General features: G+C 39.0%; 1 protein-coding gene across 1 annotated transcript in view; it reads left to right on the forward strand.

Moving 5' to 3' along the window:
- Positions 1–14701, forward strand: part of CCDC175 (coiled-coil domain containing 175) — a 65781-nt gene that overhangs the window by 12153 nt on the left and 38927 nt on the right. Inside the window, exons 6-8 of the mRNA XM_024731499.1 lie at positions 5035–5157; positions 8894–9003; positions 12515–12596. Coding sequence (XP_024587267.1) covers positions 5035–5157; positions 8894–9003; positions 12515–12596 — 315 coding nt within the window. The remainder of the gene's footprint in view (positions 1–5034; positions 5158–8893; positions 9004–12514; positions 12597–14701) is intronic.

Raw genomic sequence — 14701 nt, forward strand, 5'->3', positions numbered from 1 at the left:
GAAAAAATAGTCCAACATCAAAAGATTATTGCTAATCACAAAAAGACAGGCATCTCAAGGTAATGATTTTAGTGCTTTTCTGTGTATGGGAAGATGCAAGCGTCTGGGCTCATTGAAATCATTCCTTTGATAGCATCTTAACTACCTAGGTCAGTATCCTGTTTTTCTCCATCCTGAAGCCCCTCAGGGCACACCATCAGGCTGAGGCTGCACAGTGGCTGATGGCTTGATGGTGAGTAACATTCGTTGTTTACTGAAATGGCAGGCCACATTTTTTTGTCCACAGCCCCAACAGAGAAGGGTATTTTGAGACCAGCAATTTTGTGAGGGTCAGTGGAGATAGCTACTACATCCTGAATTCTAAATAATTCACCCTCAGAATGGCTTCTGATTGATTCCTCTTTGTTCTGCTTCCGGTTGCCCCAGGGGAAGCAGGGCTATCTCCGTGCTAGGTGTTCCTAGCAGCAGCTTTCTTTTCCTCCATGCAGTGAGGGCCTAGCCCAGGATGGAAATTGCTGTTGAGCTCCTGGTGCTGCCCTCTGCATCATGGGAACTGGCATAACTATAATGCAGGAAATTGGACCTGGGCTTGCAACCCTGCTATATTAAATATGCATAAAGATATATATATGTAGAAAGAAAGAAAGAAAAGAACATTTATTAAATTGCGCTTCTTGAGTCTTAATTAAAATTTAGTAGAATACAATCTGGCAGTGATCAACATTTTGATGCAAGAGAGAGAAATATCACTCCCTGGGAAGTGCAGGCCCCTGGGACAGACTGCCAAGTGAGGGTGCTTGGCTTCGCAAAGAAAAGAATTCAAGAGTGAGACAAAGTAAAGGGAAAGCAAGTTTATTTAGCGAGATACACATTCCTTAGGCAGAATGCCGACCTGTCTCAGAAAGCTAGAGTGGCCTCAGGGTGTGCGGGTGGTTAGTTTTTATGGGCTGCGTAATTTTATACGATAACAAGTGGGAGGAATATTCTATTGCAATATTTTGGGGAAGGGGGTGAGGATTTCCAGGAATTGGGCCACTTCCCTCTTTCTGGTCTTTTATGGTCAGCCTGGGAACTGTCACGGTGCCTGTGGGTATGTCATTTAGCATATGCTAATGTATTACAATGAGTGTATAATGAGGCTTAAGGTCTACTGGAAGTCTTCCACCATCCTGGGCCTATTGATTCTAACAAGTTTTTTTTGTTTTTGTTTTTTTTTTTTGGCTGCATTGGGTCTTTGTTGCTACGCTCGGGGCTTTCTCTAGTTGTGGTGAGCAGGGGCTACTCTTCATTGCAGTGCGTGTGCTTCTCATTGCCGTGGTTTCTCTTGTTGTGGAGCACAGGCTCTAAGGGCTCGGGTTTCAGTAGTTGTGGCATGTGGGCTCAGTAGTTGTGGTGCACGGATTTAGTTGCTCCGCGGCACGTGGGATCTTCCCAGACCAGGGCTCGAACCGGTGTCCCCTGCGTTGGCAGGGGAAGCCCCTAACCAGTTTTTAGAGTATCCTGTTTTTCTCCAATGGCTTTGTCCCCTTCCTCATTCTTTTAATGGTTTTGCCCTGCCCTCTCCCTTCGTCTCAATTTGGTTCTTGGGATGATTGGTTTCATGATAAGACTATTCATAAGTTCCAGTCATGTCTGAGAGTCTCTATCCTTTAAAGTGCCCCTGTCTTCAGAAACAGTTTTACACTAAAACCATGGATTATTTTTCTTAAGTATAGACAGTTCAGCCCTAGTCATCCTCAGAACAGTCACTTTGTGAAGTCGCTGGCAAAGAGTCCCTTGGGCAGTCTGCAGCCACTAAACAGAATTTGTAAAAGCTGAGTTCCCTGGACCTTTTCCAGGGATGAAGGCAGCCATTAGCCTGCATTGCAGTAGTGGAGTCAACTGAAATTCCTGACTCTTATCGGTGGACTAGACCTTGCTTGGATTTTTTGTTATTGCAATGAAATAGAGTCAGGACAACAAGGACCTAAAGGGGTTTTCCTGTTTTCATTCTCTACCCACAACAATGATGAGAGGACTTCATTTCACCCGCTGTTTCCAGCCCTCTGCTGGACTTTCTCTATGAGCAGTCTGGAAGCCCCACACTGGAGGGGTTCACTGAAGTTATAGGGGCAGAAAGTGGGATGTGTCTGCATGGACACAGGGGAGGGACGATGTGCAGGGCAGTGTAGGTTAGGAGTGGGGAGAGCCTTGTCCCTTTTCTTTACTTCCCCAGGAGCTGAAACAATGGTCAGTAGTGGCATGGGATCTGAGCTTTCCCCACCAAAAGGAAGGCTCCACCAGGCAGGGATTTTGTCTGGCTTTTTTCATTGCTAAATTCTAGCATCAGGATCAGTGCCTCTCGCATGTTGTAGGCACTCTATAATATTACTATATTGAATGATTGAGTTTCTAACTTCATTTTAAGCTAAAGGGAAGTTTCCACCCTCCCCAACCCCTTCCTATTCTTTAATATAAATGTTAAAAGGAAGGAAGCCCAGAGGGGCTTCAAATTGAGAATTTGAGAACATGATAGGTTCTCCTTCCTTCTGTGAATAGTGTTTCTCAGGGATCCACAAACTTTTTCTGAAAGGGGCCAGAGAGTAATAGGGCTTTGTGGACCATATACAGTCCCTGTCACAACTACTCAACTCTGCTGTTTTAGCACAGAGAAGCCAAGAGCACTACCTAAATAAATGAACGTGGCTTCACAAAAACAGGTGCAGGCTGGATTTGGCCTACAGGTAGTAGTTTGCCTACCCCGGTCTATCTCCCTGGAAAAGGGTTAGGATACTTTCAGATGCAAATAGCAGAAGCCCTGACTCAAACTGACTTAAATAGTAAGGACATTTATTATCTTACACAGTAGGAATTCCCAAGGTAGGGCAGACTGCAGGACTAGCTAATTCAGTCGCTCATCCGTCCTCCATCTTTCATCTTAAGGCTGGTTTCCCTCTTCATCACAAGATGGCTGCCAGTGACAACTGGACTATGTTTCCTTTCTCAAGTAGAAAGAAGAAAACCTTTCCCAACCAAGGACATAAGTTTCTTGCTATGTCTGATCCGGCCAGGTTAAGACAGTGCCCACCCCAGAACAATAGTGGATCCTAAGGGAAAACGTGTACTAGTGGGCTAGACCAACTGGGAGTGGATATTAAGGACTCAACCACCAATGCTCACTAAATGCACATCATATGCCATAGTAACAGCCGGTTAATTCCCTTTGTTTCCAATGAGAAAGGAAAAGCTGTTTACAGCTGTCAGAGTCTTCAAAGCGTAAGTTCCCTTCTAACACAAAAGAGTTTTTGCTAATATTATTTCTATAATTGCAAGACCCAAGACCTTGGGAGAAGGCTTAGGCCAAAGTATGAGCACAGAATTTCAATTTTCAACAAAATTTATTATCACCAAGTTTCATTTTAATGCACCTGTGCCCTAGTGCAGAGATAACTGATAATGATCACATTCATTCAGAGTAACCACTTTGGGTGAATTGGCTGGTGGCTTTGATGGAAAGCCACACAAACATGTTTTCACAACTCTTTAATACAGTGTTAAATATACTTTCTCTGGCCTTACTATTCAGTTACCTTTTTCTTCATAATTCATTTTGCCAGACAAATCCATGATGTGTCTGATTTTGATAAGGTGACTCATTTCAATAGGATCTGACAGGTAATCACAATATGTTTAATCATAGGAAAACTGTTATTTATCCTGTCAGTGAAAATAATCAATAATCAATCTGTAACAAGAATAGAAAAGTTTTTTATTTGAGCCAAACTAAGGACTAGCTCAGAAGCCATCTTCCCAGATTACTCTGAGAAGCTGCTCCAGAGAAGCATGGTTTTCAGTATAGTTTTTTTTTTTTTTTTTGTGGTACACGGGCCTCTCACTGTTGTGGCCTCTCCCGTTGCGGAGCACAGGCTCTGGACACGCAGGCTCAGCAGCCATGGCTCATGGGCCTAGCCGCTCCACGTTCCTATATCTCAATATGTGAAAATTTCTTTTATCAATCCCCAACAGGTCAGTGACCCCCTCAATGGGTCCTTTGCCCAGTGTTGCAAATGCCAATCAAACGAAACTGGGTTCAAAATCAGAAACTCGAGTCATTGATCAAGGAGTGGAGAAGGGAGAGCTTGTGCTCTAAAAGCACCATCTCCCTGAAGGGAGGGGAATAAGGGAATTTTAAGGATTAGGAGGCGGTGGTCATCAGGGCTCTAGGAAGGGGGCAGAGATTTACAGAGGCAGCCAGAGCAGCTAGGGCATGCACAGTCTTCCATGATTCCTTGCACAGGGCATGAATTGTGCCTAGCAGAGTATAAATGCCCCCTTTGGGCAGAGATCTTAACATGGTAATGAAGCAAAGGTAACTTTCTGACACCTCTAGGCCTCATCTGCACAGGCAGAGCACTCCTGTGGTCAAGTCACAGTCAGTTCAGGGCATTTGACCACTGAATATCTCTTAAGACACAGCTGCAAAACATTTCTACCAAACACTGGGCGCTTTTGAAACAAGCCCCCAGGTAAATGGAGATAAGGATCCTTTAGCTCTCAGGGGCTGGCATGGGTGACAAAATGGTAAGTTTTTTAGGATTGTGAGCTGCCCTATCTTCAGTGATTTTGTTTTTGGTCTGTTTTACTTCTCATGAAATAACGTGAATTTAGATTTCCAAACAATTCTTAATTCCTTCCTTTGACTCTTCTGATGTGCTTAGCGCACAGTAAATCTGGTAACAATTGCTATGATGTTTTACTAGTAAATTTTACAATGGCAGTTGCTTTTATAATTTGCTGTTAATGATCATTGTTTCATTGTTCCTCTAAATTTACTAGTTCAACATTTTATAATTACAGTTTGATCCTTGTGATTTATTATTTTTCCTCTGATGCTTCAAACTAAGCAAACCTGTTTTTTTTTTAATTTGATAATATACTTAGATTGAATATGGTATACTTAAATATGAATTAGGTTGACAAAATTTAAAAAAAGATTTCCTAAACTGTGTTGTCCTCTTAAGCTTCTTGATTTGTTTATTATGTTTGTCACTACAGATTGATGAATATAAAAAACTCTGTGAACTAAAGAGAAAGGAGACTTACAAAAAGAAGAAAGAATTGGATAGATTAAGGCTTAAAATGACAAAAATGAGAGAAACCCTTACTACCAGCACAGTGGTAAGAAAGAATGAACTGTTTCTTCAAGCCCGACCCCAAGCACCTCAATATACACTGCCTTGAATACAACTAATAGCAGGTGGTTTAAAAAAGGAGCTGATATTAATTAATCTTCATGCCATTCGGGGGAGAATGTTTTTGGCATGTTAATCTTTTCTGACATTTAAAGTGTCACAGGGCAATTGTGTTTTCTTCTTTAGGAATATGATGGAATAAAGGAAGTTTGGAATGCTTAGGTACACATTGCATTTAATGGGCCAAAATACTGTAAAAATGTTTTTTAAAAAATACATACAGAACTGACCAAATGGATATAGAATCCTATGTAATGTTTGTGTGAGATTGCTTTATTTTACATAACAAAGTGAATAAACATGGGCAGATTCCTTAATTCTGAATGTGTGATAATAAAACAGAATTTAGGCTCTCCATTTATATTGAGTACATTAATATGGAAAGGAGACTATTTGTCTCTTTGAGTTAGAAAATACTTCAGAGCTCTGTACTTCTATTTTTCTTTTGTTGTTGTTGTTGCTAATTTTTTTTAAATTTTATTTATTTTTTCTTTTTCTCCCTCCCTCCCACCCTCCCTATCGCACCCCTCCAGGCGGTCACAAAGCACCGAAGGGGGTTAGGGAGGGTCACGGAGTGCAGGGCGAGCCTGTGGCGGTAGAGGCCGGAGTGACGTTGCACCAGCCTGAGGCGCGCCGTGCGTTCTTCCGGGGGAGCTGTCCCTGGATCCCGGGACCCCGGCAGTGGCGGGCTGCACAGGCTCCCCGGAAGCGGGGTGTGGATAGTGACCTGTGTTCGCACACAGGCTTTTTGGTGGCGGCAGTAGCGGCCTTAGCGTCTCATGCCCGTCTCTGGGGTCCGCACTTTTAGCCGCGGCTCCCGCCCGTCTCTGGAGCTCCTTTAAGCAGTGCCCTTAAATCCCCTCTCCTCGCGCACCAGGAAATAGAGGGAAGAAAAAGTCTCTTGCCTCTTCGGCAGGTCCAGACTTTTCCCCGGACTCCCTCCTGGCCAGCCGTGGCACACTAACCCCCTGCAGGCTGTGTTCACGCCGCCAACCCCAGTCCTCTCCCTGTGCTCCGAATGAAGCCCGAACCTCAGCTCCCAGCCCCGCTCACAGCTCCCTCCCGCTGGTGCAGGACCTGTCCCTATCCTTTTGTCTCTGTTTATTTTTTTCTTTTGCCCTACCCAGGTACGTGGGGGGTTTCTTGCCTTTGGGGAGGTCTGAGGTCTTCTGCCAGCGTTCAGAAGGTGTTCTGTAGGAGTTGTTCCACGTGTAGATGTGTGTACTTCTATTTTTAAAAATTAACAACATCGATTGAAAGCCAGTATTGTGATAAATATTTTGTGAGGATTACCCTCATTTTAAAGATAAGAAAACTGAAGCTTATGCAGTGACTATAATTGAAGAGGTTAATGTTAATACTACTTCTATGTTAATTAAAACAGAAACACCTGTTAATCTATCACAGTTGAATTAATGAGTCTAGCGTATTTCTTCTATTTGTGTTGAGAATTACATGTAAAACTATATGGGGCAACAGTAATACTAAAACATCGCATTGCTTATCAGTCTTCAGTTAATTCCATTGTATCAATACTATTTATAGTGTGATGTTGACCATTATAGTTACAATATATCTATTATGACATCCAATTACAAAACATTAGTAAAATCAAAAACTTCCCCCAGATATGTGCGTTTAAAAAGGTGATTATCTGTTTCTTCATATATCAACATAGTAAGGAAGCATGAGTCAGGCTAGGCTCAAAGGAGAACACAGGGATTGTATAAAACAGATCTTACCGGCACGCCTAAGCTCATATTCCCAGTTGGGGCCTCATAAATTATGCCAAGCACACCACCTGGTTTGGAAAAATGAAGTATATGTTCCTTAACCTGTTCTTCAAAGATCTCTAAAGACAAATAAGTCAAGGCTTGAGGTGGCAGGGGTAAACTCAGCTCCAGTGACATTCTCTACCTCCCCCCAATCCAGCGCCCCACCCCACCCTACCAGTGGAGAATTGTGTTTAAAGCACAAACTTCAGTATCACAGAGACCTGGGTTCAAGTCTTGGCTTTACCAACCCGAAGTTTCCTCACCTATAATATGGTGGTAATAATATTGCCTATTTCAAAGGGCTTTTGTGGAGATAGAATGAGGTCATGCCTATAAGGCTTTTAGCTGAGTGTTTTGTATTTGGTAAAGTTTGTTGTTGTTATTGCCTGAGATTAGAAAACAACATTTTGGCTATGGACTTGAGACTACAGGGAATTTCAGGTTCATCTTCATGTGGTGCTTTTAGTTTAGAAAACTCTGCAGTCAGGTCAAACTGGTGTGATGGTGGCAGAAAAGAATAATGATGTGTGATTCTCAGGGTGCCCTACATGTCCAGGGCAGGGAGGATCGAGGGCTAGAGGTTATGGATGTCAGGCAGGACGGGCCTTCAGTGTATAGTCACTAATCCTGATTATTGGTCAGAGTTCTTTGGACATTCTGCTAATTTTTGATGGCATATCTAGGATTTCAGACTCCTGTTAACTCTGGAACTACTTATAGCCCACAAGTTCAGTCATATGAGTGCTTTAGAGGAAAAAAAAAATAGTTTGGGGAGCTTTTACCCACCTGTCTCACCTGACATGACTGAAAGCACCTCTATACCCCCAACAGGTGTTTTTCTGACCCCACACTGATGTGCAGGGTTAGGTGGCTCTAAATAATCTGTCCATGGTAGCTCTATGCCAGAGAGCAAAGGAATTTGTTTGATCAGCTTTTCTCTCAGCTCCACTTTCCCTCACAAGCTGAAATGCAGACCCAAGCTCTGATAAGTTTGCTTTCCCTTTTCTTTATTCCAAAACTGTGTTGTAAAAATATGTTCACTATGAATTTTCTCCATCCGTATTTCCTTTTTAATCATGCTAACATTTTTTCATAGTACCCAATTTTTCCATTTCTAAATTACTGATTAAATATTAAGAAAAAAATCTTTGCAACATGGACATAGCTATCAACTAAGGCAGAAGACCCAATTTGTTTTGACTTTTCTTTTTATAATACTCATTCTAGTATCCTGGAATAACATTTTGAAAAGAATTATGAAAATGTATATTTAATTTTTTTAAATGGTAGTTAAGATGAATTCATGTCTTGAAAACTGTTTTTATAGTTTTCACATTGCTATAATTGGTTTCTCTCCCTCCCAAATTTTCTTTTCTGATGAATTCAGGATTATTTCTGTCTCAGTTTGTTTTATAAAGAAACAAGCAGTTTAATGATTGCTTTATATATTTTTTTTTTAAATTAATTAATTAATTAATTTACTTTTGGCTGCGTTGGGTCCTCGTTTCTGTGCGAGGGCTTTCTCCAGTTGCGGTGAGCGGGGGCCACTCTTCATCGTGGTGCGCGGGCCTCTGACTATCGCGGCCTCTTGTTGCGGAACACAGGCTCCAGACGCGCAGGCTCAGTAGTTGTGGCTCACGGGTCCATCCGCTCCGCGGCACGTGGGATCTTCCCAGACCAGGGCTTGAACCCATGTCCCTTGCATCGGCAGGCAGATTCTCAACCACTGCACCACCAGTGAAGCCCCTGATTGCTTTTTATTTTAACTAAAGGACACCCCCAGCGTAAAAGTTGAATGGATGATACATGAATATTTAGTGAATTGGACTTCTGTCATGAATCATTTGATGATGATTGAATGCCCCAATTTTACTGAATTTTCAACAGGTTCTTAGTGATCACAATTTAGAGATATCACAACTACAAGAATCAATAAGACATTGGGAACAACAGGTTGAAGACATGAAGAAATCCTGTAAGATCCTGGAGGATAAAATGTAAGTATAATACTTTATCTTTACAGAAGCACTTCTAGATGTTATGTTCCTTTCATTAAAAAAAAAATTATTTAATAGTAGATGAAAATTATTCTCTTATTTTACTAAAAGTTGTGTGATTGTCAGCTTTATAGAATCACCTCTTCATTTTGAAATTAAACAGTCTTTCAGATGATCAAGAGAAAAAAATTGAGGATGATGTGGTTAGTTTAGGAAAAGGGAGGGAATTTGGGGTGTGTACTATCCTTATTTCAGTTCCTTACTCCCTACAAATATGCGCCTGGAGGAAGGCACTGCCATAGGGCTACAACTCACCTAACCATGCTGCTACAGTTGTTGTTCTTAGTCAAGGGGGACTTGCAGCACTTATTGAGAAAATACAGGGAGGCCTCAAGGCAAAAACTTTTACCATGGAACTGAAACCAGAAACATGAGGAAATATTCCATCTGTCTCAAGGCCTAGTGTTTGCTTCTTTCTGCGATTCTCTCTTTATCTACATGCTGTGTTCTCTTCCTGGTGAGTCCGTGGCTAAGCATGGCCATTCCAAACCCTCTGAGTTTACCTGTCACAGATCCATCTATCTTTAGAGATTGATCAACAGATTCTCTCCCAGGAGAATTCCCAGATTTCCAATCAAAAGCTGTTTGGCTCAGCTCTGGATAGGAAGGTGGGGTCTTTTAATATAAACATGGCTTCTGGGCTTACCCCCAGGGTTTACTGACAGTTTAAAAGACAAATTATGGTCTGAGCAGATTCCACAAAAGACAAGTAATTCCACATGTGGGATCCTGTTACAATATGGCTCATTTCTACATAGATTTGAATGTATTGGGATTAAAATTATGTCTTCTAAAATAACAACTGCACAGCACAATTCTGCTCTATCATCAGCAGTCCATAAAATATGCAATAATCCTTATACTCAGTACCAGATTTAAAATTGGAAAGCTCAAGTAATACAACAATTAAAAATTAGAATAAAAAATCTTTTTCTTTGAAAGTGATTCGATAATTTTAGTTGATATCTATTTCTTAAAAACTAGGCAAAGAATCATAGTGGAAAATATAGATTAGCTCTTATTTCTAGGAATTATGATTAAAAGCCTTGAAACACTGATAAAGTTTTATTTATAAGCAGACTTCATGTTAGCTAACTGGTTTTAAATGTATGTTCAAGATAAAAATGGGGATTCATTGATCTTTCATTTTGAATGGCTCATCTTTTTTTTTTTCAGTCCCAGCCTTTCAAGGGTTTTCATGTGGAATCTCACTGAGGAAAAGTTCTTTTGATTAATTTGGTGATTGAGGATATAAGTTTCCCCCCCTTTTATTAATAAAACTTTACTTTTTCTTCTTTATAACTTGGCAAATTAAAAGAAAATTCTCTGTATTTTAATTTTCTCACTTAGTTCCTTTTCTCTATCTTTGGAGGTAGGGAGAGGCAGCTCAGTTCTTGTTTGGTGGATTTGAAGAATCAAACAGTGTTGTTTTATAATATTCTATAAGATTCTTTAAGAATAAATTATACAAGAAACTAAATAATTTATATAACTCATCTTCCTATTAATCTATTAGTCTTAATTTCCCCCATCCCACCCACCATGAAATCGTTAACTTGCAAGCTCATTATCTATTTTGAGGTCAAAATATTGAGGGAAAGCAAAAATTACTCAACTCCAAGTTTAAATTCTATATGTGGACAGTTAAGGGTACCTCAAATTCTTCACAGATCCACAGGAGGCATTGCTAGTTTAATCCTTCTTCTTTGCTATTATTGATATCCAGCGTGATGTATTTGCATAATAAAGGCAAATCAGTGCCTATCTTTCTAAATTGCTATGACTTTTTTCGTCATTCAGCTGGTTATCAACACGTGGGAAGTGGGGAATTGGAAGTTAAATATTGTATATAAATGACATCCAATTTGTGACCCAAAGTATATACTTGCCATTACAGTGCAAGAGGCTATAAAAATTATAGATGCTTTTTAAAAAGGACTGACATGGTTTCAAAATTGTCAAGGTTACCAAAGATTTTCATCCTGCCAAATTTTAGTAATTTGATCTATTCCTCAAAGTTTTTAAATTCTTTATAGAATTTGACACAGATGTTCACTTCCATCTTCTTGATATACTTTCTTCACTTGGCTTCCCAAACATCACATTCTCTTATTTCATTTACTACACTGCTTCTTCTCAGGACCCTTTACTTGTTCCAGTTCTTCTTTTTGTCTCTAAATTTTGGAGTTCTCAGCCCTTCACTGTTCTCTGTTCTCTACTCATACTCTCCATATGTGATTTCATTCAGTCTCATACTTTCTGTACCCCAGTGACTTCCATATCTATATATCCAGCCCTGACCTCTAACTGCATATAGTCTACAGCTTATTTGACCTTTCCACTTGGAGGATATCTCAAATATACATGTCCTAAACAGAATTCTTAATTTCCCATCTCCTTGAAATAGCTCTTTCTTTAGTCTTCCATATCACTATTTACCTAGTTACTCCAGCCAAAAAACTAGGAGTCATCCACCATTCCTGTTTTCCTTACTACCTAACCCTAACCCAGCTAACCAACTAACCTAACCCTAACCCAACTCTAACTCCAGCCAAATCCAAAGCATGCCTTGTTGCCTTCATCTTTAAAATATATCCTGAGTCCAGCTGTTTCTCACCAGCTTCACCACTACAACCTTAATCTGAGCCACCATTATCTCTTCTGGACCACTGCCATAGACTTCTACATAGTCTATCTTCCTATACTATTGTCTTTCTCTACTAAGTAGCCAGAGTCATTTTTACAAGATGTGAATCAGTTCATGTCACTCCTTTCCTTAAAAAATCCTCCCCTGGTTCCCTTCAAAATAAAATCTGAACTTCTGCCTTGTCCTCAAGACCCTATATGATCTGGGCTGTGTCTAACTCTCCAGTCTTTTCACACTCCTGTCTTCATCAAATATTCAATACACCAAGCTTGTTCCTATCTCAGGATATTATCACCTACTGTTCCTTCTATATGAAAAGCTGTTCCTTAAGATCTTCAAATATCTGGCTCCTTCTCATCCATCAGGTCTTTCACAAGTTATCCCAAGAGGTGTTCCCTAATCACCTGTCTATAGTACCATCCTCACTCTCAGGATTTCCCTATCCTTTACCCTACTTTGTGATCTTTGGAGCATTTAACACTATCTGAAATATATGTATATTTTTTGATAACTTTCTTATATTCTGTCTACTCCACTAGAGTGTAATTTCCATGAGGGTAGAGACTTTGTGCTGTATCTCCCAGAGTGTAGGTGTTCAAAAATTGCTTCTTACATTAATATATAAATAAATGAAATATTAATCCATCAATCCAAAAGAGTAAAAATTTTGTTTATTTTAATGAATTGTAAATAAATATATTGTATAGGGAGATGGAGACTGGAAGTTTCTGATGTCATAAGTAAATGTGGCTTTGCTGGAAAACATGTCCTAATAGGAATTTATTTGGCTTCCTTTGTTCATAGGCTTTTCTTTAGGAATAACAAGGAAAAACTGGATGATGCATCTAATTTTGAAAAAAATGAATTATTGCTGAAGATAAAACAGGTAGGAAGACAGAAATGATGGCTTTAAGATTATAATTAATTTTTAGTTAACATTTTAAGTATATGTGAAAAATGTGAAATTTTCCAAAAGTAGCATTTTCATTAACTAATAATAATCATGATCATTCACAGTAATTGATTTAAAGATTTGATCAGAAAACTGGAAGAGAATAGTGAAAATCACCTAAGCTGAGCAGAAAAAAGAATTTTTAAAAAATGAGGATAGTTTAAGAGACCTCTGGGACAACATCAGTGTATTAATATTCACATTATAGGGGTCCCAGAAAGAAGAGAGAGAGAAAGGGGCAGAGAACATAATTGAAGAAATAGTAGCTGAAAACTTCCCTAACCTGAGAAAGAAAACAGATATCTAAGTCCAAGAAGCATAGAGATTCCCAAACAAGATGAACCCAAAGAGGACCACACCAAGACACATTGTAATTAAAATGGAAAAAATTAAAGATAAAGAATCTTAAAAGCAGCAAAGGAAAGGTGACTGGCTGTGTACAAGGGAACTCCAATAAAACTATCAGCTGACTTTTTAGCAGAAACTTTTTAGGTCAGAAAAAAGTGGCATGATATATTTAAAGTGATGAAAAGAAAAAAACCTACAACCAATACTCTACCTGGCAAGGCTATCATTCAGATATCAATGAGAGATAAAGAGTTTTACAGACAAGCAAAAGCTAAAAGAATTCAGTAGTACTAAACCTACTTTACAAGAAACATAAAAGGGACTTCTCTAAATGGAAAAGAAAAGACCACAACTAGAAATATGAAAATTATGAAAGGAAAAATCTCATTGGTAAAGGCAAACATAGAGTAAAGGTCAACCACTTATAAAAGCTAGTGGGAATGTCAAAAGACAAAAGTAGTAAAATCATCTATATCCACAATAAGTAGTTAAGGGATACAAAAAACAAAAAGATGGACAATGTGATATCAAAAACATTAAATGTGGTGGGGGTGCATAAAAATGCAGGGTTGTTAGAATGTGTTCAAACTTAAGATAACCAACTTAATCACATATATATAAAAGTTGTTATATATATACTTCATGGTAACTACAGACCAAAAATTTATAATAGATGCACACAAATAAGAGAGAAATGAATCCAAACATAACAGTAAAGATAGTAATCAAATCACAAAGGAAGAGAATAAAAGAAGAAGAAATGAACAAAAAAACTACCAAAACAACCAGAAAACAGCCAACAAAATGTTAATAAGTACATATCTATTAATAATTGCTTTAAATGTAAATGGACTAAATACTCCAATCAAAAGACATAGAGTGGCTGACAGATTTAAAAAAAGAAAAACTCTCTATATTTGCTGTCTATAAGGGACTAGCTTCAGATCTAAGACACACACAGACTGAAAGGGCATGAAACAGGTGTTCAGTGCAAATGGAAACAAAAAGAAAGCTGGGATAGCAATGCTTATATCAGACAAATAGACTTTAGAGCAAAGACTGTAACGAGAGACAAAGAAGGATATTATAGACTGAGAAATGGATCAATCCAACAAGAAATAACAATTTTAAACGTATATGCACCCAACATAGAAGCACCTAAATACATAAAGCAAATATTAACAAATATAAAGGGTGAAATTGACGGTAACATAATAATAGGGGATTTTAACACCTCACATCAATGGACAGATCATCCAGACAGAATATCAATAAGGAAACAATGGCTTTAAGTGACACATTAGACCAATGGAATCAACAGATATATATAGAGAGAACGTTCCTTCCGAAAGCAGCAGAATACACATTATTTTCAAGTGCACATGGAACATTCTCTAAGGTAGATCATATGCTAGGACACAAACAAGAGTCTACAAGTTTAAGAAATTGAAATCATATCAAGCATCTTTTCTGACCACAGTGTATAAGACTAGAAATCAACTACCGAAACCAAACCAAAACAAAACCCTGCAAAAAACACAAACACATGGAAGCTAAACAATATGCTACTAAACAACCAATGGGTCACTGAAGAAATCAGAGAGGAAATTTAAAAATACCTGGAGACAAATGAAAATGGAAACACAATGATTCAAAATATATGGGACACAGCAAAAACAGTTCTAAGAGGG

This window comes from Neophocaena asiaeorientalis, unplaced genomic scaffold (assembly GCF_003031525.2).
Source record: "Neophocaena asiaeorientalis asiaeorientalis breed wild unplaced genomic scaffold, Neophocaena_asiaeorientalis_V1.1 scaffold603, whole genome shotgun sequence".
Classification (NCBI taxonomy): Eukaryota; Metazoa; Chordata; class Mammalia; order Artiodactyla; family Phocoenidae; genus Neophocaena; species Neophocaena asiaeorientalis.